General features: G+C 39.7%; 1 protein-coding gene across 3 annotated transcripts in view; it reads left to right on the top strand.

The window, feature by feature from the left end:
- GDA (guanine deaminase) overlaps positions 1 to 24,903 on the top strand; it is a 62,958-nt gene that overhangs the window by 15,014 nt on the left and 23,041 nt on the right. For all 3 annotated transcript variants that reach the window (XR_011558315.1, XM_070742665.1, XM_070742664.1), the window contains 5 exons: positions 7,900 to 7,988; positions 13,609 to 13,780; positions 16,872 to 16,959; positions 18,162 to 18,267; positions 24,395 to 24,422. Coding sequence is in view for 2 of the 3 variants with exons in the window: in XM_070742665.1 (XP_070598766.1) it covers positions 7,900 to 7,988; positions 13,609 to 13,780; positions 16,872 to 16,959; positions 18,162 to 18,267; positions 24,395 to 24,422 (483 nt within the window). In the remaining variant the exon portion in view is untranslated. The remainder of the gene's footprint in view (positions 1 to 7,899; positions 7,989 to 13,608; positions 13,781 to 16,871; positions 16,960 to 18,161; positions 18,268 to 24,394; positions 24,423 to 24,903) is intronic.

Consider the following 24,903-nt stretch of genomic DNA (forward strand, 5'->3'; position numbering starts at 1 on the left):
TTTGAAAATTATCCTTTGACATCTCTGGTTGCTGTCAGGAGACAAGGCTATGTGAAAGGTATAAAAAGAAGGAGATGATTGGTTCTAATAGAAAAGAAGATACTGCATGTAGCTCAGGGTGTATATTAAGTACTATAAATGAACAAGGAGAAAATCCCACATTCATTTACACTGATGATATTACCTAGCTGTGTAATGAAATACCCTTAAGCAAGGAACCAAATTCAAAGAGCACCAAGGAAACCTTGGAGGAATATTGGCTTTTGAAAAGTTCCAGTCAGTCTAGTAACTGGAAGAAGACCATCAAATGCAGGCAAATGGGCTTTGCCTGTTCCATTCCTAGGCTATGAAACATGTTCCTTTGGGAGCTGTGATTAGTCTCCACTCCTAGATTTCTTTAAACAAATATATGAAATTATTCTCAGAAACAATCTTAAGAGAAGTAAACCCCCTTCCCAAAGGGGGAAAATAAAAAGCTGGGTTATTGAGTGAGGAGACATGCTGAGATGCCATGGATTCAAATTCTGCCTAGATTTTCATCAACATCCACCCCAATTAAGAACAAAAATTAGATGATTTATTTTAGTCCTATTACCTGTAAATATTGTAGATGCACTATTGGAAAGCAGGCATAGAAAGAATCAATAATTCATCCTGCTGGGTTTTTTTTATGCTGGAATTTTTGTTTCTTCCTTAAGAGTTTTCTTAATTTTGGACATGCAGAAAGGTTCAAAATGTAAAGGTACAATGATGAGGCATAAGATGAACTTGTCCCTGTCTTACCCATCTCATTCCAAGTAAACTTCTAGGTTCAGAGAATAACAATTAGGCAATGTACAATTAGGAAATGTGCAGGCTCACCACAGCTAGTGAAATGATTGCTTAAAGTAGTTAATAGCATTTGCTTTTAGGCTTGGAGCCAGAGTGGAAAATACCTAGCTAAAAATGGGATGAGCGTCTGAAACACTGGCGTCCATTGTTTTATCTCACAGAGTTCACTGATGCTGTGGAAGAAATAGTAAAACCTAAACATAATTATATTATGTTTTAGTGTGCCTATGCAAATTCAAATCACATCTTTTATTATGTATTTATTTATTTATTTATTTATTTATTGGATTTGTATGCAGCCCCTCTCTGAGGACTCATGAAAATTCCTGCAAAAGTTCATGTGATCTAAATGTAGTTCATAAAATCATCGGCCACCAATTTCCTACCTCTCAATGACTACCTCAGGTTCAACCACAACAATACACAAGCACATAATAGATACAAACTTAAAGTAAACCACTGCAAACTCGACTGCAGAAAATACAACTTCAGCAACAGAGTGATCAATGCCTGGAATTCACTACCTGGCTCTGTGGTTTCTTCCCCCAACCCCAAAACCTTTAACATTAGACTGTCTACTGTCGACCTCACCCCATTCCTAAGAGATCTGTAAGGGGCATGCATAAGCGTACCATCGTGCTTAACGTCCCTGTCATACTGTCCTATTGTCCTCATTTATCTGTACCTCGATTATGTTTATGTTTATACCTATACCTGCTATCTTGTACATATTTGACAAACAAACAAAGTTGCTCCTGGCTGTCTCTATATGTATAGTGAAGTGGCTCCCTGTGCATCTACACACAGGCACACACAAGACAGACTGGGGGACGCTTCTGTAGTATTCATGCACATTTGGCTGGAGTAAGAAGCTGCATCTTTCATATCTTGTTTTGAAGGATGGATAACAGCCCTGTGTGATGGTTCCTTTAATTCAGTTAACATTTGCCATGTATTTAGCCATAGCTGTATTTCCTCATGTCCTTATTACTCAGCATTCTTCACTTGAATAAAAACAGGCCATAAAAATGAAAATGCAAGAACTTTCATTCGTCAGTGCTATTAAATAGGAGATACGTGGATAATTATTTTTGACTTTTATAATCTGTTTCATTTTTTTCTTATTTGAAAACCTTATGCTTAGCTACAAGTACCTAAAGATAGTTTTTGAATCACAACCATTCATTTAGTAACCATTCAGCAGCACGTTCTTATAACCGTTCCTTGCACTTATGACTGTTGCAGCATCTTCATGGTCATATGATAAAAAATTGGGCACTCGGCAATCAGCATGTATTTAAGATAGTTGCAGTGTCCTGGAGTCATGCGATCACCACTTGTAACTCTTCCAACTAGCTTCTGATGAAGTCCTAGTAAGAACGCTGGATTCACCTAATGGCCATGTAGTTTTTTTGCTTATCAACCATGGCAAAAAAAGCTCAGAAAAAGTGAGCATTATTCAGTGGTTCCAATTGGGGGCATAAGTCAAGAATTACCTGTACTATACAAGAACACATTCACTGAACTCAATTGAACTGAATATTTGACTGCCTTTTAACATTTTGTAGATAAATGACCTGAAACAACTGTGGCAGGGTTCACACAGTGTTCCAAGATATTCTCAATGTTATCTAACATTGTGTGGGTACATGGGTACATATATACAGCATACTAAACCAAGACAAACTGCACTTTGGATTTACTCAGTGTGTTGAACCTAACTTCTGCATATATGAATGGAATATCCTATTGAAGAATACTTGTCATGTGACAGTTGGAAAAGTCTTGGAAGATAAAGGAAGGCTTTTCATTTAAGACAACTTTCAATAATTGGGATTAAATCAATATTATTACTGGGTTTTAATTCAAATATACACCAGTAAGGCAATGAACTGATATTGATATAATATCCTAAATAATAATAATAATAATAATAATAATAATAATAATAATAACAACAACAACAACAATAACAAACAACAACAACAACAACAATAATAATATAGCAACAACAGTCCTTGGAGAGGGGCAACATATAAAATCCAATAAACAAACAAACAAACAAACAAACAAACAAACAAACAAACAACAGAGTTGGAAGGGGCCTTGGAGTTCTTCTAATCCAAACCCCTGTTTAGGCAGGAAATCAGGAAATATAGACATCAGTGGTGGGTTGCTCATGGTTTAGACCAGTTCTAAGAACCAATAGCACCAGCGGTGGGAAGCTCCGCCCACCCACCAATCCGGGCTGCTTCTGCATATGTGTGCACGAATCAATAGTAAAGGGTTTTACTATCTATTTATTTACTAGTACTGATCGGTATAGTGAAATAAAATCACTTTAACTTCTTATACCTACTGTAAGTCACACTTTTCTCTAGGTTCCTCCAACATGTCCTTTCCCTGTCCATCTTTTCTTTAGTATAAGTAATAATTTAAAATTGGACTTTCATATTTCTGTCACTATTCTAGTCTGATATCCTAACTTTAGGGTGATTGCTACCTTTTCCATTCCAAAGATATATGCCTTTGCCTGCACAATGCTTGTACACTTTAGATGGTTCATAATTAACTTTTGTTTCAGTTTATTTATCTTTATCTTACACAATCTTATAGTTCATTCAAGTTCAGCAATTTGGGGGAATGCAAAGCAACTGGCTCTTGAACAGATGACTGCTGTAGTAGCAGAGACATTATTTTATGATCTTGCATCAGGCACATTTTTCTATTGGAGTAGGTTTTCTATGATACATCAATGGATGAACATTTGAAAAATCAGATTATGTTTATATGTACTGTATATTGGTTAATGAACTAATCTTGGCCTTATCATCTGATTAATGTATACTTATCAAACAAAAGAAAAAGTTGATCCAATTGACCAAGCCTTGCAATTTGTTTTTAGCAACTCTAGTCTTTGTGGGACATATGCATTTGATTTCTTTATAAAATGATATTTGCATAACAAATACATTATTGTACTTATGCTGTTCTGTAATAACATTATTAGAAAAATGCTGTGGTATAAATATAGCATTGGCAGCTTGTCTTCCATGACAACAGTCCTGCTTTCAACAGTTACCATCTGGTGCTATTGTATATGTTTATCTTTATTTTACTTTTTCTGGTTATGAAATTTGTATTTAATCAGAGCATTATTTTTTTTTACTTCAACATTTACTTTATTTCTACATTTACTTCAATATTTCTGCACTACATGATTATTTTAATTTCTTATCAAAAGATCTGAATGTATGTGTAGGCTATATAACTACAATGCTCATGTGGAATCATGCCAATATTATTTGATTCATAGATTCATTTTACATATGTGACTCTGTGTGGCTTACAATAAAATAAATAAAACTAGATACCTAAAATATAAAATATTTAATGTAAATAGCTTCCTTTAGGATACTTTAGTTGGCAGTGCTATTAAAAAGAATAGGAGATAAATGAAAGTCTCTATGTATCTGATTGATAGAATGACTGAGTATGTCCAGATTCTTGGCAGCTTACACCATAAAGAAAATGAAAACAGACATGGTTAAAGAAATCCCAAACAATACTGAGATCCAAATGTTCCTGGTGGCAGAGAGTACAGCTGGTGTAGTATATTTAGTTGGCTCTCCCCAGGTGTTAGAGGGAGGAGCATCTCTGAAATACATTAAGTACTCCACAGTTACAGGAATTACTTGCACAATGTCTTTTGTATTCAAAGATAAAATACTGTATCTTCTTTCAGAATGTTCCAAATTTAGCATATGGTAATTTGTACTGAGATGAACAATAAGATGTTACTGATCTATAGGATGTCACAATATATTTAATTCATCACTATTACTGTGTCTGTGAATTTGAACTAATGGCTGTGTCTACAAGGAATGCTTAAACTCATCTTCTGAAGGTCCACTGTATAACTAACATATCTAGCCACACCTGTTGAAAGTGAAAGTATTGTAACTGTAGATTAATTGATTTCAATCAGGAGTAGGATTAGCTCTAAACAAACAAGAACTCTGTGTCAAAAAGAGGTCAAGGATAGACATGATTTTTTTTTTTTACACTTTTAGAAAACTAAACAGTGGCAACAAGAAATTGCCAGGTGTGCTGCCAGCTATATTGTATACTTAGATGACCAATGACAGGAACAGACCACAAGCCCAGAGGAAAACATCCTTGGTGTTAGGCTTGTTATAGATTTCACCTCAACTGAAAGTACGATGCAAAAAGAATGTTGAGACTCTAGAAACAGTACAGAGAAGAGCAACAAAGATGATTAAGAGACTGAAGGCTAAAACATGAAGAACGGTTGCAGGAATTGGGCATGGCTAGTTTAATGAAAAGAAGGACCAGGGGAGATATGATAGTAGTGTTCCAGTATCTCAGGGGTTGCCACAAAGAAGGAGTCAACCTATTCTCCAATCCAAAGCACCTGAGGGTAGAACACGAAGCAATGGATGGAAACTAAACAAGGAGAGAAGCAATTTAGAACAAAGGAGTAATTTCCTGACAGTGAGAACAATTAATCACTGGGACAAATTGCCTCCAGAACTTGTGAATGCTCCAACACTGGAAGTTTTAAAGAAGATGTTGGAAAACCATTTGTCTGAAGTAGTGTAGGGTGTTCTGCCTAAGCAGAAGGTTGGACTAGAAGACCTCCAAGGTCCCTTCCAACTCTGTTGTTGTTGTTGTTGTTGTTATTGTTAATACTTGACTACCACAGGGCTAAACAAGTATCATGTTTGCAGTCTTAGAATAAAGTGACTGAAGTTAATGGATAAGGCTTAAGTCATCCCATTTTATGCAGTTTAAATCCACCACTGCTACATCCTGCCTTTTCCATGGCTTACCAGGAACCTCTGGGGTATCTAAATGGGTGGTTGCCTTGGGTTTGACAGATCCTGGGCTCCTTTTTGACCAACAGTTTCAAACTTTTAAATAGGTTAGGTGTTGTGATGGAGAAAGTGAAGGGAAGTTTCCTCTTCCTCCTTCCTAATTCAGTATGACAGGACTGAGAGGTATTTCTTCCTCTCTCTATCTCCATGTTTGAAAGCCCATCATCTTTGAGATTCAGAACAGCATGAATGCATGATACTCTTATCTTCAGTGCAGAAGGCTTTTTCCAGTTGGAGTCAATGAGATCTATGCCGCTTCAGAAGGCCTTTCTTCTTCTTCCAGCAACAAAGTCACCTCTGTGAGACAATGGAAGACATTGCCCCTGTACGCTGTCACTCTGCCCATGGTCACTCTCTCCCTCCACTAAAGTCCTTTTTGTCCCCACTCCACCCAGTTCATTGCTCAGGTAATTTGGGTTTAGGAAGTACTATAGATAGAAAAGTTGAAGGAAATGCATTTCTTGAATGTTAGCCATTGCCTACCAGAAATATTTAATCTCCTCCAATGCCCCAAATGTCCTCATCCTGCAGTGTGCATCCAGACTGCAATCTACTTTAAAATCTTCCCAGCAGTAGAATTACTGAATTGTTTGAAACTCCTGAAGAAACAGGAGGCTTCTGTGATGTCTAAATACCAGAAGATAATTAGAAAAAAGGAAAGATGATATTAATAAATAACCTTAAAACATAAATTGTAGTCATATTTTTAAAACAAATTTAGCAAGCATAAATGCAATAAAGGATTCTCGATAGGGTTAGTTAGTTAGTTAGTTAGTTAGTTAGTTAGTTAGTCAAAACATGTACAAGATAGCAGGTATTGGTATGAACATAAACAAAAGCAAAGTAGGTTCAGGTAAATTTGGACAATAGGAGAATAAAACAGGGTTTGAGTAGGCACAATGGTGCGCTTATGCATGCCTCTTACAGATCTCTTAGGAATGGGGTGAGGTTGACTGTAGATAGTCTAAGGTTAACGTTTGGGGGAAGAAACCACAGTCAGGTAGTGCATTCCAGGCATTGATCACTCTGTTGCTGAAGTCGTATTTTCTGCAGTCAAGTTTCGAGTGGTTTACATTGAGTCTGAATCTATTGTTTGCTTCTGCATTGTAGGCTATAGGTTATAGAAGATTAGTGCTTGTGACTTAGGTTAGAAAAATCTAAATAAAAAATGACAGTTGCTGACTTACTCATTTTAGGACCTGCCGTCCTCATATTCTGCCAAAGGGAATTTAATCATGGACAAAAATAATTTTCACATATGCTTTTATAACATTAACCAAAGACAGAAGACTTCGCTCAGTTCTTTACTTCCTATTTTGAGGAAGCACCAGTTTGCAAGTCTGCTTCTCAGTAGGTTTACTCTCAGTAAAAAAATGGGGATGAAGGAATTGTTAAATCAGAAGCTGGAGGCTGAGGAATGTTAACAGCTCTTTATTGGCAATCAGGAACAGTTGAAGTGACCAGCTCGCAGGTAGGAAGTGACTGCGAGCTACCGGCTAAAGCCGCACCTTATATACCTTGCTGGCGCGGGGAAAACAGCCGTGAGTTCCTCTTTTTTAAACCTTCGCGCCAAGGTTTCCCTTGGCCGCGACTTAAGCCAATCAGCGGTCACCTTTATTTAAAAGTACAAACATAACAGGAATCTCAAATGGAAAGGAATCCAAATCCCTGTGAAAATTATTTTGTGGAAGCTGAATGGATTTTGTAAATGTATTCCTTCTAAGTGACACTAAAAACCCAGAAATGTTAGAAGCAAGGGTAATTATGATTATGCAAAATTTGCATTATACATGTTGCAATATTTATAAATATCAGCCTGCAAATGCCAACACATACACACACACATTACATTACAATACAATACAATGTTTACAGAAGGCAAAGTAAATACATAGATATATAAAACATTGTCTTCTGTAAATATATTAGTTTTTATATTTATAAGTTGTCTCTCTCTCACACACACATGCAATGTATCCTATATTATTTAGGTTACCGTATATAAAGAAAATTGTCTATTTAAAAAAAAAACTATAATGTGAAACATTTAATATGAATTAATTTCTACCATAAGAAAAATAAAACATAAAATAAGTACCTGTATTTGCTAAATTACTTTGCATACATAATGATATAATGTATGTATTTCATTCTTTTACCCTTGTCTTAGATTGCATTTTTTGGACCAGCTGATGGACAAGACAAACTAATGAAGAAGTGGGGATTTAAAGTATCTGATATACAAGAGCTCAGTAATAAGTATGCATTTATATTACATTTTCAGGAAATTATTTGCATGAGTTTTCTTTTCCCCAAGAACAAATTGTGGTTTATAAATCTAGTTGATTTAAAAGCAGAACAACCAGTAGCACCAGTTTGGATATAATAGCAAAGAAGTTAGGGACAAAGCCAAATAGGATTGATGAAATTGTATGTACCTCTACAATTGCTTTTAGTGTATTAGAAGAGGATCACTATGCAGGAATTTAAATCTTAAATCTGGGAGTTTGTAAGGTTATTTCTGTTGATTCTTGTTTGTTTTTATCCTTCTTTACTTAGTTGATAAAAATAAATCCATATATGTAACTTCCTTTCTCTTCCTCTGCCCTGAGCTATTCCATTTTTAAATTTTTTATGGCTTTCTAATTTAATAAGAGTTGTATAGGCATCAAAACTATTGCAGAAGTGTTTGGGATATTCTTTGGTCTTGGAAAAAAAGCCACACAACTCATTAAAGCAGCCACATCTTTTTAAAAGCTTCAACCTGTTATTATTTTGCAAACTGTGTGCAAGTTCATTATCAGTTGGATCATTTGATTATCTTTTAAAAATATTTGTGTAATGCATTGCACAAAGAAATCTCAAAACAATTTGCACTTAAGAGAAACTGTTCAAACAGTTGATAAAAATGATATTGAAACACTGTATAATTGTAAAATAATATCTCTCTCACACACATACACACAGTCACACACTAATACAGTATTGATGCCTGCTTGGAGCTCATCACTCAGGCTACATGAAAAATTGGGAAAATTCACCTTACAATTTAAGTCGCTTTTGCTTTAAATAACCAGTGGTCTCGTAAAAGGCACTGTGGGAGGAGTTACAATACATGGACATGAAAAGTGGAACTGCCATGCTTTACGCTGAAGGATAGAGGGTTTATCGGGCGGGACTACATCATGGGACACCAGTTGGAACAGGATATTTGTGAGTAATTATAAATAACTAGTCACGTCCCCAGACATGCCGTGCATGGAACGACCCAGAATATGAGGCAGATAAGTAGGTATGCTGGTTGAACCGGAATGTCTTAGTAACCATTATTATAGGATACTGGCTTATATGCGTGGGGCAAATCACCAATGTGGATTATACATAGTAATCTGTCGTACTAATCATTATTATAGAATACTGGCTTATATGTGTGGGGCAAATCACTAATGTGGATTATACATAGTAAAATAAAGACTAATGTATAATAATGGTTACTAAGACACTCCAGTTCAACCAACACACCTACCTATCTGCCTCATATTCTGGGTCGTCCCATGCATGGCACGTCTGGGGATGTGACTAGTTTATTTATTTATTTTATTTATTTATTTATTTATTGGATTTGTATGCCACCCCTCTCCGTGGACTCGGGGCGGCTAACAACAGTGACAAAAAACAGAATGTAAAAATCCAATACTACAACAGCTAAAAACCCTTGTTATAAAACCAATCATACATACAAACATACCATGCATAAATTGTAGAAGCCTAGGGGGAAAGGTTATCTTAATTCCCCCATGCCTGACGGCAGAGGTGGGTTTTGGGGAGCTTATGAAAGGCAAGGAGGGTGGGGGCTATTCTAATCTCTGGGGGGAGTTGGTTCCAGAGGGTCGGGGCCGCCACAGAGAAGGCTCTTCCCCTGGGCCCTGCCAACCGACATTGTTTAGTTGACGGGACCCGGAGAAGGCCCACTAGTTATTCATAATTACTCACGAATATCCTGTTCTAACTGGTGTCCCATGATGTAGTCCCTCCCGAAAAATCCCCTATCCTTCAGCGTAAAGCATGGCAGTCCCGCTTTTCACGTCCATGTATAGGAACTCCTTCCACGGTGCCTTTTACGAGACCACTGGTTACTCTTTCAGGTTCATCTCGATGGCCCGGAACCATCCCTCATTACTAGCTTTTTACGCTGCCTTCATCGCATCCCTTATATGGTACATATCATCTCATGTTCTGATCACGTATGCCCGCTCCACCCCTGGTAGCTCTTATTTTTATCACAGTTTTCATCTGGCACCCCCTTGCCCACGGCTTCCTCTCGGACGTGTATATCTCAAGGGCATACTGAGCATACTTATTGGCCTGGCATATATCCCCCATGGGTTACATATGTTCCACTGAGACACTGACCACATTCATTCCTGAATATTTTTTGGAATGTTCATGAATCACATAAGGTGAAATGTTGACAATAATATACAAAATATATGGTGTGACAAAAATAAATATTTTTTAGGCAGCTGGTTCAGTATTATGTAACTTAAGGAATTAACCTGTGATGGGCACAGTCTGCCTGCCTGTATTGGTTACGAAGTCTTGATATTATAATTGCCACAATCTTACTGCACAATAAATTATAATTCAAATTATGATATCAAGGTTTTGTTTCAAGAAAAATGTTATTATTTGAGCCTTATACTGCAGGGCTTGTGCTCAAACTAATGCATAATAATTCTGAACACAATTGCAATAAATTCTTAACTACTATGCATTTTGATTGAAGCAGTTTATTTTGGGCACAATCCATGTAGCAGCTAGGACAGTTTATTTTACGTTTATAAAGACTTTCCCTTCATTAGCAGTGAACAGCTTTTTAAAATGAACACCTTGGTCCTGCCCTGTAGCAAAACATGAGGAAAGAACAAAGACAAGGAAATTACACAAGAAAGAGTCAGGTGTCCTTCAGTGAATTTTAAATAGGGCAATTACTGGATAAGGTTTCTCAACAATTGTTTATAAAAAACCACTAGAAGATAAATCATGTAGATTTATAAAATCATGCTAAATAGCCTAAGAGTTTCTGGTGTTCTGATCAATTAGCACCAGATACTCAAAAAATACAATATACATAAATGATGAAAATGAACTAAACAATATCAGAAGCAAAATAAACAACCCCCTTCCCAAATTCTTTACTTAAACACCCAAAATTTGCCAAGTCAGCATCGTTGCCACAACTTCTCATATAATCTACTGCTTCTGGAGGCAAAATTACAGTAACTAGAAAGATTGAAAGGCTTACAAACCACTCAGGTCCATTGTTTCCAGAAAAAGAGCTTCCTTTTCAACTTGAAACAGCCCTGATACACTCAGACTACTGCAGGGGTATTTAATCCCTGCAGTTTTAAGACTTATGGACTTCAACTTCCAAAATTCCCCAGCCAGTTGACTGGGAAATTCTGGGAGTTGAATGCTACAGGTCTTAAAGTTGCCAAGGTTGGATGCCCATAGCTTTTTAATCAGCCATGATATAGTGCAGTGAAAATATAGCCAGCATAAGCCAACTTTTGTCCATAAATAATAAGCTGAGGTGGTGCAGTGGTTAGAGTGCAGCACTGCAGGCTCCTTCAGCTGACTGCTAGCTGCAGTTCGGCGGTTCAGATCTCACTAGGCTCAAGGTTGACTTAGCCTTCCATCCTTCCCAGGTCGGTAAAATGAGTACCCAGGTTGTTGGGGGCAATAGACTGATTCTGTAAACCACTTAGAGATTGCTGTAAAGCACTATGAAGTGGTATATAAGTCTAAAGTGCTAAGTGCTAACGGTACCTGTGTAGTGCAAAGAAGAAGAGACCAAATACAGGTAGTACTCAACTTATTACCACAATTTAACCCAAAAATTCTGTTGCTAAGCAAAACCATTGTTAAATATTTTACAACCTTTTTCCATTTTACAGCCTTTCTGGCCACAGTTATTAAAGGAATCAGTGTATTTCTTAAGTGAGGTGAATCTGTCTTCCTCATTGACTTTGCTTGTCAGAAGGTCACAAAAGATGATAACATGACTCCGGGCCACTACAACCATCATAGATAGGAGCCAATTGCCAAGCATCCAAATTTTGATCATGTGACCATGGGGATCTTACGACAGTTGTAGGTGTGAAAAACGGTCGTATGTCACCTTTTCAGTGCTGTTGTAACTTCAAACTGTCACTAAACAAATGCTTATAAATTGAGGACTACCTGTATAACATGCCTTATCAATGACTTGGAGATGACATGAATTGTGTAGCAGGCTTTATTATTTCAGCATGCTTGTAGATCCTTGTGAAACAATTTATTAGAAGCAGAAGCTGAACCTGCCTTTCTTCTTTTCCACACCTTGACACATTTTTATGTACACATTGTGGGTAGGTTTTGTATCCCTCATATACAGTACCAACAAACATTTAAAAAAAATCAAATCCTTTTCAGCCAAATCATGTGTCATTGCAATCATTGGAATTAGGCTGACTCACTCTTGTTAAGGCTTAGTCATTGTTAAATTGTTTTATTGTCACATTTTGTTATTGTAAACTGAAAGTTTGTTGATCAGAAAAGTAGATTTCAAACTTAAGAAAGAGTATAAATATTATTCCTAATTAGACAGCTCATATACTGTAGTGGTTAAAGCATTAGGTAGGAGTGACAAGTCCATCCCCTCCCACAAAGGTTCCTTGTCTGACTTTCATCCACTCATTCTCTCTTAACCCAGCCTATTTCAACAGAGTTATTGTGGAGGGGGGAAAACAGGAAGAAGAAATGTAAATCACATTTAGATTACATCAAGTTCTTGAATGAAAATGAGATATATATATTAATGATATTGAAAGTGTAGATGAGAGGAAGAACCAGTTTCCCATATGCAATTATGCATATACAACTTATAAATATATAGACACAGCACCAACTGCTTGCATAATGCTGGCAATCATTCCATCTATCAATATTAACCACATAGAAGTTAATATAGTATTTGTTCATGTGAAATGGTAATTATTCCTTTTCCTTAGAGGTTATTGTGTGTGTGGGAGGGGAGTAAGTAGGTAGGTAGGTAGGTAGGTAGGTATGTAGGTAGATACCGTATTTCCCCCAAAATAAGACAGCATCTTATATTAATTTTTGCTCCCAAAGATGTGCTACGTCTTATTTTCAGGGGATGTCTTATTTTTACAGAATTGTATCCTGTATCCTGCTGCAGCAAAAACACATACAAGCATGTTGGATGCGTGTTGGATGTGTTTTAAATCTGATTGATGCAGCATTTTGGGATGCAATTTATGGACAGCAGTGTTATATATGTTCTGTTTGGGAATGCTGCGAAACAAAATGTCTCCTACATCTTACTTTCAGGGGATGCCTTATATTAGCCAATTCTACGAAACCTCTCCTATGTCTTACTTTCAGGGGTGACTTATTTTCGGGGAAACAGGGTAGGTAGATAGATAGATAGATAGATAGATAGATAGATAGATAGATAGATAGATAGACAACCAACCAGCCAGTCAGTCAGCCTTCAGGTGCTTTGATTTCAAGCTAAGATTATTCCACAAGCATATTCAGATATCGAGGTGAGATTTGATTAGGGGCTCTGAAGAAGCAGGAGAAAATGATGCATGATAATGTCATAATACAAATACTGTATTTAGATGCTTGTGTCAGGCATCGTGATGATGATGTAATACTGTACTGTATATAACTGCAACATTTGTGTGATTATATCATCATGAATATATGATAATGTTAATATCACTGTTACTGAAATCACTGGATTTAATAAAATGCAAATAATAACATTTGGAAAGCTGATGTGCTTGTTTTTCATACTTTTCTTTCCCAGTGAATTCTTCATGCCAGGTTTGGTGGATGCACATATCCATGCCCCACAGTATTTCTTTTCAGGGGTACGAGGAAATCTGACTCTTTTGAATTGGTTGGAAAAAACCACTTATCCAGTAGAGGCTGAATTCAAAAAAATTGATTTTGCGGAAGAAGTGTACACTAGAGCTGTGGTAAGACAGATCTATCTGTCTGCTTGTCAGTTTGTCCCTATCTATCTTTTCCTTATCACCATAAGCATCTCAGGGTTCTTCCCTTGCTATTACTATGGTTTACAATTATATAGAAATATTATTTGGGAAAGGTTATGCTGAATTTTATATAATAATTTGATAACCCTTTATCTCTTCTTCCAAATTCTTCATTTCTAATTCAATACAAACATACAAAGAAAAAAAATCTTCCTGATTCCTTACAGTTCAACAAGTATAATTCATGAATTAAACAGGAGCAATTGGAATATATAGTAAGCATTATTCTAAAGCTAGAGTAATTAAACCTCTATGTCATGGCCTACCCCAGATAATTAAAGCATGAGCAAATCAAGCTAAAAATTGCTTTAAATTTTAAATTTGCATCTGGGTTCAATTCAGGATGTTGGTTTTGACCTTTAAAACCCTTTTGTGGCATGTGACCCATCAGAGGAACTGTCTTATTCCAATTGCATGTCCTACCCAGTTAGGCAGAAAGGACATTTTATGGATTTCGTTGGCCAAAGACTTTCCACTAGCAGGTTTTAGAGGAGAACCTTTTCTGCTGTTGCTCCTGGCCTATGGAACATCTTGTGCCATGAGGTGACACTGGCCCCCATTCTTCTGGCTTTTTGGAATAGCATTAAGATCTGGCTCTGTAAACTAGCCTGGATACCCAAGAGTGGTATGCAACCTGGAGTGGCTTGAGGAGTGGCTTGAGGTTTCTCTCTCCATCTTTTGAACTTTGTCTCTCTTTTCTGCAGAACGTTATGTTTATTTGTAAACCACTCGTAGAGTCACTTCATTTGTGACATGAATGGTGTATAAATTTGATGAATAAAATAAAACAAAATGCAAAACTGTGTTGTTTGAAAGAAGTGCCACTGAAGTCAGAAAGATATAAAAGGCTCAGTAATTATTTGGACTTGATTTGAGGAAAGTACTGCAGAAATGAACATTGTATCCATCTGCAGCTCTTTAAGATAGCTGCTAAGATCAATTGTACAATTCTGGGGAAAACCATGGCCTCCTTTAAAGAGCTCATAATATGTCCTTTCCAAAACAGTTTTGAAGAATCAAATCCAAAATCTATCTAGCTCTTGTGAACACATATGTTTATGCAGCTGGAAATCAATGTTTTATACAATTAGTTTTGCATGGAGTAATTTTCAATGCTTTAAATATATATGGATGATTTTCTAGTTATTACACCTGATAAGAAAGGCTAAGTAAATATAACAGTATTGTTTTGGTAGAATACTTTATGAAACACTTATTAGATGCATTCAACATTTTTAATCTCTGCTCGTGATCTAGCCATTTTTAAGTGCATTTAACTTCAATGATGAAATAGGGCTTGCAGGTTTTTTTTCCTCTTTGAAATCTGTGTGATTTTAAAAGGGAACCATTTCTGATTAGATTGGATCAGGTTTTGGCAAAGTTGGCTCTTCTATGACATGTGGACTTCAACTCCCAGAATTCCCGAGCTAGCATGATTGGCTCAGGAATTTTGGGAGTTGAAGTCCACAAGTCATAGAAGAGCCAACTTTGCCCTACCCATGGATTGGATTAATCAGAAGTTAGAAATGGGACTGTGGCACAATTTAGCTGTTTAAAGTCCATTAAATATGATGTAGTCTTTGTTCTATAATCAATTTTAATATGACTGATCCTATCACTCTGCTTCCCTTTAATATACACTTTTTTTTTTTTTTTTTGCTTTTCTACTATTTTCTCTGGGAAATCAAACCCTTCATTATATGAAAAGACAAGATGCAAGTTGTTATGATTTGTAAAAACATATACAGTGATCCCTCGATTATCGCGAGGGTTCCGTTCCAAGACCCCTCGCGATAATCGATTTTTCGCGATGTAGGGTTGCGGAAGTAAAAACACCATCTGCACACCCTTTTTTCATGGCCGCGCATGCGCAGATGGTGGAGTTTGCATGGGCGGCGGGGAAGACCCAGGGAAGGTTTCTTCAGCCGCCCAGCAGCTGATCTGCTCGGCAGCGCAGTGAGGAGCCGAATCGGGGTTTCCCCTTTGCGTGGGCAGAGGGGAAACCCCAATCTTCGTCTGCTCGCTGCTGCTGCGGCCGCCCAGCAGCTGATCTGCTCGGCAGCGCAGCAGCAGCGAGCAGACGAAGATCGGGGTTTCCCCGCCGCCCACGCAAAGGGGAAACCCCGATTCGGCTCCTCGCTGCGCTGCCGAGCAGATCAGCAGCTGGGCGGCCGAAGGAACCTTCCCTGGGTCTTCCTCGCTGATGCCCCCGCTCGCCCGCCCACCGCCCGCCGCCCGCCCGCCGCCCGCCAGCAAGAGGGGGAGAGATATAGAAAGAGAGAGAAGGAAAGAAAGAGATGAGAGAGTGTGAGAGAGGAAGAAGCAAGATAGAGAAAGAGAGAGAGAAAGAAAGATGAGAAAGGAAGGAAGAGAGTGACGTCATCGGGTGGGAAAAATCGCGATATAGCGTTTCGCGAAGAACGAGATCGCGAAAATCGAGGGATCACTGTATTTCAGGGAAAAAATGGGACACATTAATACAGTTGTACAAAATAAAAAGTAAAATGATAGTCTATAAACTTTACGCACCCACATATCAGTCATTTCGCTTAAACAGAGATAAACCAGATATTCTGATTTATCACCGGCTATTTTTGCACAGTGGATTTGTTTCACTGTGATTTACTGGATAAATTTTAATCCTTAACAATATGTTAAACTGGAGGCAAGAAACAGCATATTTGTTTTGCATAATTTGAACTAAATCTTTGTACAGGAAAAAGAGTAATAGTTTCTGCTTTGTTTGCTGAAGGCCATAATTGAATCCTTAGTAGTTCTCAAGGGACAGAAGTGAAGAAATATACCGGTACCTACCCTAGGTATACTGTTAAAAAATAGAGGACATGAGGTAGTATAATAAAAGTATTTTTTCTATAATGTCTATAATATTTTTGTCCTGACAATTGTCGTTGATATAGACGTGACAGTTTTTTTTTTTTGAAAATGGTAGTATTATTCACGGCATTATTCATTCCTGAGAGGAATAAATTCTGAGGATTTTTTTTTTCTACAGAGGCGAACACTCAAGAATGGTACAACTACAGCTTGCTATTTTGCCACAATTCATACAGATGCAGCTTTGCTTCTGGCTGACATTATAGGTAAGATTGTAAGATTGTCAAGAATTTTTAGAATGGGCTAGCGTAAAATAGATTTTATTGGTCAGTCATTAAAAGTAGATTGGAAAGGTTTTCTGAAGTACAGTTATATAATAATAATAATAATAATAATAATAATAATAATAATAATAATAATTTCCTTCTCAAATTAGTTGCCTGTAAATGATTACGTGAAGAAAAATCAGGACTACTATTGATTTCAAATTCCTAGACTAAGTGTGTGAGGCATTTTTTTTTGTCTGTGTGCCTACCTTTCTGTGTGTCCACTATTTTGTGCCCATTATTTTTGGGTTTCTGGGTTAGTGGAACTTTGGAATTTTACTTTTAAAAACAGTAAACAGAAGTTGCTAGTACCGATAGTACCGATAGATCCTACTTTTACAGGTAATGAGAAATTTTCAAAAGTTTCAAGTATAATTCAGATTGATTTTGTCATTGTGAACTGCATCAATTAATGATATTCCTTTGTTGAATATAACACACTTAAACCCTTCGATTATTTTCTATGGACTTAATAACATATTTAATATAATAATAAAATAATAATTTATTTTCCAGTGTCATCACTCACTCAAGCTGTAAAATCTGTTTCAGCAGCAATGAATAAAATTAGGAAACTTCCCCAATAGTTATGAAAATAATTATTCTTTGCTCTTTGTCAAGGAAGGCTACATAACAAAAGTTAACAACATCATAAATTCATCTAATTACCAAAAACAAACCAACAAATCTCAATTAAGTTTGTAGTTTTCATCCTTGTCATAAGAAAATGTTTCCATAAAGTATGCATTTTTCTATTGTTATTTTTATTTACTTTCTATTACTTATATAGCATTTTTTTCAATGTTTGAAATACTGTTTTGATTTCAAGTCCTCTAAAAGGATCTATACCGTATATAGATGAAATAAGTTTTAACTAAGGAACTTATGGCTCATATCTCACTGTGGTAACCACATTATATTAGATCCTATATTTTGTAAATGCTTTCAGATAGCGGGAGAACTGTAATGGTGTGGCTAAAAAGACACAAACTACACAGATATACTGTTCTATTCCAAATGAGTGGCTAGAATTGTGAGGTATGCCTGTAATGTCAAAATTAATTGGCTTTTAAAAAAAAGACTTGTTAACAATGAGGATCAAGAAAATTATTTTTAATTTTGTTCTCCTTCATATCTTATAGATAAATTTGGCCAGAGGGCATTTGTGGGTAAAGTTTGTATGGATATCAATGAAAGCTACTCAGCGTACAAGGAAGCCACCAAAGAATCAATTGAGGAAACTGAAAGGTGAGCCAGATTGATTTTCCTGTATGATTTAAGCAGGAACATTTTTTAAGAATCGTGAAAGAAAGAGGTAATGGATTATCAAAGATTAAAACAATGACTAACATGAGGCATCTGTTTACGTGTTTCTAACAGACTCCTATCACAGAAGGAGTAATTTTGTAGTATTTGGGATTTTGTCAAAATTCTTGCCAACATTTTTGAAAAAGGAAGAAAAGCAATTATAGAGAAACTAATGTCTGTATTGATGTAGCATTAGCAACAGCAATAATACTCAGATTTATATACCACTTCAACAATCTGGGTCCTGATTTTACTGACCTCTGAAGGATGGTAGGATTGAACTGTTGACAGTGGAATGCAAATGTAGCCTGCTATAATACTGCATTCTAACCACTGTGGGATGGAGGGATGCAGAGATGGGCTGCTGCCCAGACGGGGGAGAATGCAGTGGGGTAGCGAAAATGGAGCTTTACCCCAGAGCACCCAATTTGCATTGAAAGATGTTGAAAGAAAATGCAGGGCGTCTTGCATAAGCCACACCCACAGTCATAGTTCCCTCTAAGCTGCGCAGTGCGCTATAGCGCAGAGGTTTTTACCTCTCAGCCCAGGGAATTTCAAATTTAGCGCGGAGGACTGACCTCCGCGCTGAAATTTGAAATGAGAACTGCTGCTGCTCTACAACATAGGGCAGCAACAGTTCCTTAGGAAAGGCGGGAAAGAAAGGGGCCGGCCAATTGCAGGCCGGTTTCTTCCCGCCCCTTAAACTCCGGATTTTCCCCTCCCCGGCCACGCCCATCGGCAGCCAAACAGTTGTTTAGCTGCCGGCTGGGTAAGGTAAGCCTCCCTGGGTGTGGGGGGGGGACTGCTGACAAAGAGGGCTGGTGGCCATCCTGCCGCTAGGCCTCCAAGCCTGCATGGGGGGGGGGGTGCCGACGAAAAGGGCTGGTGGCGCGGGTGGGGTGCGACGAGCGCGCCTCTTCTCTGCGGGGGCCCTTGTGTGAGGTGTACCGCAAGCCAGGCCCGGCAGTGACAGCAGCCATCCACCCCCTCGCCCTCCCAGGCATCCATGGCGCCTTTTACCTGCTGCCGAATAGCCACACAGTCCCGGACTCCGAAATCGCTCTCTTCTCCGGTCAGCAAAGCCATCTGCCCAGGAAAGCGCCATGCGTTGAAAAAGCACGATGCTTTCCTGGGCAGCCGGCTTGCTGGCCGGAGAAGCGGGCGATTTGGGAGTCCGGGACTGTGTGGCTTTGCGCCACGATGACAAACGGCTCCGGAGCAGGTAAAAGTCAGCCGGGCAGAGGCGGTGCGTGGCTACTTCCTCTTCGCTGCAGAGCCGCGCGGAGGCGAAGACACGACGCCCGAACACGCTCCACCTCCCGGGAGCCCGGCCGACTTTTGGAACCGTTGCTTTCGCCCGGGCTCCCGGGAGGCGGAGCGTGTTCGGCCGTTGTGTCTTCGCCTCCACGCGCTGCCTCCGCCCAGCCGAAAACAAAACGGTTCCAAAAGTCGGCCGGGCTCCCGGGAGGCGGAGCGTGTTCGGGCGCCGTGTCTTCGTCTTCGCCTCTGCGCGCCGCCTCCGCCCAGCCGAAAACAAAACGGTTCCAGAAGTCAGCCGGGCTCCCGGGAGGCGGAGCGTGTTCGGGCGCCGTGTCTTCGCCTCCGCGCGGCTCTGCAACGAAGAGGAAGTAGCCACGCACCGCCTCTGCCCGGCTGACTTTTACCTGCTCCGGAGCCGTTTGTCTTCGTGGCGCAAAGCCACACAGTCCCGGACTCCCAAATCGCTCGCTTCTCTGGCCAGCAAGCCGGCTCCCCAGGAAAGCATCGTGCTTTTTCAACGCATGGCGCTTTCCTGGGCAGATGGCTTTGCTGACCGGAGAAGCGAGCGATTTGGGAGTCCGGGACTGTGTGGCTTTGCGCCACGAAGACAAACGGCTCCGGAGCAGGTAAAAGTCAGCCGGGCAGAGACGGTGCGTGGCTACTTCCTCTTCGCTGCAGAGCCGCGCGGAGGCGAAGACACGACGCCCGAACACGCTCCACCTCCCGGGAGCCCGGCCGACTGGAGCCGGGGATGCCTGAGAAAGCTAGGGGGTGCATGGCTGCTTCCTCTTCGCTGCAGAGCCGCCGGGCAGAGGCGAAGACAACAGCACCCTCCACTCTCTCTCTGGCTCTCTTTCTCTCTCTTTTTCTCTCTGTTGCCGGCGTGGTGAACGAGAGAGAAAGAGAGAGAGAGAGAAAGGAGGGGAGAGAGAAAGAGAGGGAAAGAAAGCAAGAGAGAAAGAGAGGGAAAGAAAGCAAGAGAGAGAGAAAGAGAGGGGGGAAGGAGGGAGAGGGAAAGACATGGAGGGAGGGAAGGAGGGAGAGAGAAAGAGCAAAAAAGAGAGGAAGGAAGGAAGAAAGAAAGGAAGAGGGATGGAGAGAGAGAGGGAAAGAAAGATGAAGGAAGGGAGAGAGAAAGGGGGAGGGAGAGATAGAAAGGAGGGAGAGGGGGGTAGTTAGATAGGGAGAGGGAAAAGGAAGGGCTTGGAGAAAGGCAGGGGAAGAGAAAGATAGAAAGGAAAGAGGGAGGGAGAGATAGAAAGAAAAGAGGGAGGGAGGAAAGAAGGAGGGAGAGATAGAAAGGAAAGAGGGAGGGAGAGATAGAAAGGATAGAATTATGGATGCAAGAACTTGCTCATGTGTGATAGCGCACGCCCACACTTTATTTATTTATTTATTTATTTATTTATTTATTCTTATATGCCGCCCAGTGCCAAAGGGACTGCCGCTCAGACACTATACTTTTCCGCTCACCCCGAAAAAAAATTAGAGGGAACACTGCCCACAGTGTGGTAGTAAAAATTTTGGTAGCCCTTCACTGGATGGATGGGTTGATTGATGGATTGATTCATTGGATATAATGACCCATCTTTCCTTAGCAATTTCAGGCAGCTAACAATATATAAAAGCACAAACGAAATAAATAATAAAGCAGCATTTAAAAAATTATGAAGGCAGACAAGATAAATCTCTACAATAACTTTAACCATAATCATACGGGCTCCCACTCTCTATCTGATTCCGAAGCCTGGGGCATAACTAGGGGCGGACCACCAATTTTAGCCCTACTGGGACATGAATCTCACACAAAGACATGCACGTGGGTTTTTAGGGTTCTGCTCATGCGCAGAAGCAAACAAACCCAGAAATTGGAGAGAAGGGTTGCCAGTCCCAAGCGACTAGTAAAACAAGGTAAGAGCTGCCTGCCACGCTGCTGGCTGCCGCCACCAGCTGCTGCCACACCGCTCACCCTTGCTCCCCACACTGCTCGCCCTGCCACACCTCTTGTCCTCACTCCTCCTGCTGCTCGCCCTGCCGTGCTCCTCAGCCCTGCTTACCTGGATCACCTCCTGCAGGGGCCATGGCACAGGGAGCAGGTTGGGTGGCCCCAATTCTGGCAGCGCTGCCTGTTCTGTGCTCTTCCACACCGCAGGCATCTCTCCTGTGGCCCTGGAGATCAAAGATCAAAGGCCCTGCGGCCAGAGCTGGGACAGGCTGCTTTTGCTGCTGGCCCCAACTTCTGCTCTAGGTGCGGCAGCGAGATTCAGCTGCTGTGCATGTGCAGCAGCCGAGATCTCTTTCCAGCAGCAAAAGTTGCCTGTTTCTTTGCTTCCGCACATGCGCGGCAGCAAAAAACTGATAATTTTTACTGGAATTGGGCCGGTGGCGCATGAACAACATGTGCACGCCGGACATCAATGGAGTGAGCCTATGCACTCCATTTCCATCACCGGAATTGTGTTCCCGACGTTCTGCTTTGTAGCCCACCCCAGGGCATATCTATATCTTCAAAGATTTTAAAAAGCTTAACACTGCATTGGCATTCCATTGGGAAATAGTTTGTGGTACAATGTTCCCTTGACTTTCGTGGGTCAGACATTTGCAAAAAGTCTATTCCATGGTTTTTCAAAAAATATTATTTTAAAAATACTCCTTTTTTTTTTTGCACACCAAGAATTTTCTGGGGCCACCCAATGTACAATACTGTGCCTTTTAACTCTCCTCCTCCCCAACTCCAGCCATCCTGCTTCTTTAAATAAAAGTTCCGCTTCCGCTCCAGTCTCCCGATCCCTTCCCTTTAATTCTCAGAGCATTGGTACGCTCCACTTGAAGCCAAGCCTTACTGCCACCTGCTGCCGCTGCAGTGAGCACAGCAAAGCCCCCAGCTTGCCGCCCTGTTGCTCCTGCAGGTTCTGGTGAGAAGTAAAACCAGGAATGGAGGAGGGAGGGGGAGGAAGGAAGGAAGGAAGGAAGGGAGCGTCTCTACTTTGTGGAAATTTGACTTTTGTAGGCGGTCTTGGAGCGTATCCCCCGCAAAAGTCAAGGGACCACTGTTTTTGCCTTACTGGGAACTTGAAAACTAATACGTTATGGTAGAATATATGTATCATGGGACAAACTCTATACTGATTCTAATTTTGAAGAAAGGGTTTCAGCAGAAACTCTGGAATTTCAGCCTTAGGAGACACAAGAATCATATAAAAATAATAAAAATAGGCATCACATGGACAGCTGGGCCAATCAGATAAGAATGATATAAGGCCTCCCAGGCTCTGCATTCTGCAAGTAGAGAATAGTACAATCAGAGATGTTGCCAAGCAAGGTACAAATCTAACTCCAGCTTGATTTAAAACCCAGCCCTGACTCTGATTTCTTTGCTGGAAACAACTGTCTGATTTCTAGCTCTTGTGTGACAATTCACATGGAATCTTCCCAATAAATTCTGATCTGTGGACTGGCTGACAATTCTCACTCAGCTCTCGGAACTTTGGAATTATTTTGGAGTGTTTGTCACTCTTCATTCATTAGAGACTCTGTTTTCACTTGCATGCTTTGACTGTTGTTATCTCTTTTACCTTGAGTAACATGTGAACTACCATAGTAGTAGATCTGGCTTGGATGAAGCAGTGCTTATCAATCAGTTTCAGGAAGAGTTGGCAGATGAAATTCCGGATGAGCTAACAAGACATGCAGGAAGTAGTTCAACTCTGTCTTATAATAGTTAACAACAGCAAAAACTAGAGCTTGAGCTAACAAGTATGTCTGCCTACGGAGCTAAGGAACATCTTTGTCAAGCATCTCTGTCCACATCTCCAGAGGAGTCCATGCAGATCAGGGGTTCTCGCCCTATTCTGACTGATACAGAAAAGGCACAAAAATGCAGAGCCAGAGATGGTCTGTCCTTATATTGTAGGGGCCAGACCACCTGGCTCCCACAGGCCCTGCCAAGAGATCAGTTCACCTATTCACACAGGTTATAATGACATATTTTTATGCATTTGAGAACACTATGCCTAGAAGCATGACTTCAGTAGTCACATTTTAAATAGCCTGCATTATAAAATGCTATCTAACCAGAAGTGTTTGTAGCCACATCTAATTAGTTTAGAAAGAGCAAGGTTCTGAATTACCTCTAGAACTATATTAGCTGTCACAATGCAATGATTGTGGAACCCACCCCTACCTGATCTATTTTAAGATTTTAAGAAAAATGCTTGCTTCTCTGTATCGCTCAAAAGCAGATAAATGTTACTTAAAAGACTGTGGTGGGGAGAGAAATAGTATCAATTAAATAAATGTAGGACAGATGTGAAATTAAGTTCACATTTTCAGGGTATTGTCAATGAAACATGTTTATGCCATACAAAATGCCGCTCATCAAAATAGAATACTTCAGTTTTCTGATAGAGAGCCAAAAGTTCTTACTTTCTAAAAAATATCCCCATAACTATAACATACAATTATGCTTTCACTTGATTTTGTATATTATCTCTTTAGTTGTCACAGGAAACATAGTAATAACCAGTTGTCTACTGTTAATTATCAACAGCTTGTACACATTTAAGATCAAAACCTTTAGCTGGTGCACATTTGCACAGCCTCATTAACTGCTACAGAAAGTGTTGATTTCCTGCAGTCTTTCCAAATATGGCATCTTTTGGATGTATTGAGCATTAAAGTAACAGGAGATTCTGGAAGTTGTAATCAAGATCCTGTGGCACATACCAAATTGAAATAATAATTGATCACCTGATTTTCACATTCATTTATAAATCTTTTTTTATTTCCCCCTTTTTAATCTTTTCAGATTTGTTCAAGGAATACTGGGGAAAAAAGTAAGTAAGCTGAGTTTTCTTCCACAGAGCAGTATATATAATTTCTTTCTATTCTATGTTTAGCGGGGTTTTTTTAATGCAACACAATGATCTTCCAATATGAAACCGTGTAAATGTTTTATATTGAACTCCTGTTCCTATACTGCTACAAGTCAGGGATTATAAGCACTCATTCAGGTAGGACAACAGGATGTCTCATGTTTAAGATTATAACAAAGTGTAGGAAAGAGGAATAGAAGGAAAACCTCTTTGGTACAGATCAGGGATGGCTTCTACATTTTTTAATACTGGTACTGTTGGCGTGGCTTAATTTGTGGGTGTGGTTTGATGGTCATGTAACTAAGTAGGCATGGCCAACTTGACATCACTCACACCCACGCCCGCAGTCTCATGGCTCCCACCTAGCCAGGCCCACAGAACTGGCAAAAGTTTATGTTTTGCCAGCCTGAAGGCTGGCAAAGAAGCCTTGCTTTCCCTGCCA

This window comes from Erythrolamprus reginae, chromosome 2 (genome assembly GCF_031021105.1).
Source record: "Erythrolamprus reginae isolate rEryReg1 chromosome 2, rEryReg1.hap1, whole genome shotgun sequence".
Taxonomy (NCBI): domain Eukaryota; kingdom Metazoa; phylum Chordata; class Lepidosauria; order Squamata; family Dipsadidae; genus Erythrolamprus; species Erythrolamprus reginae.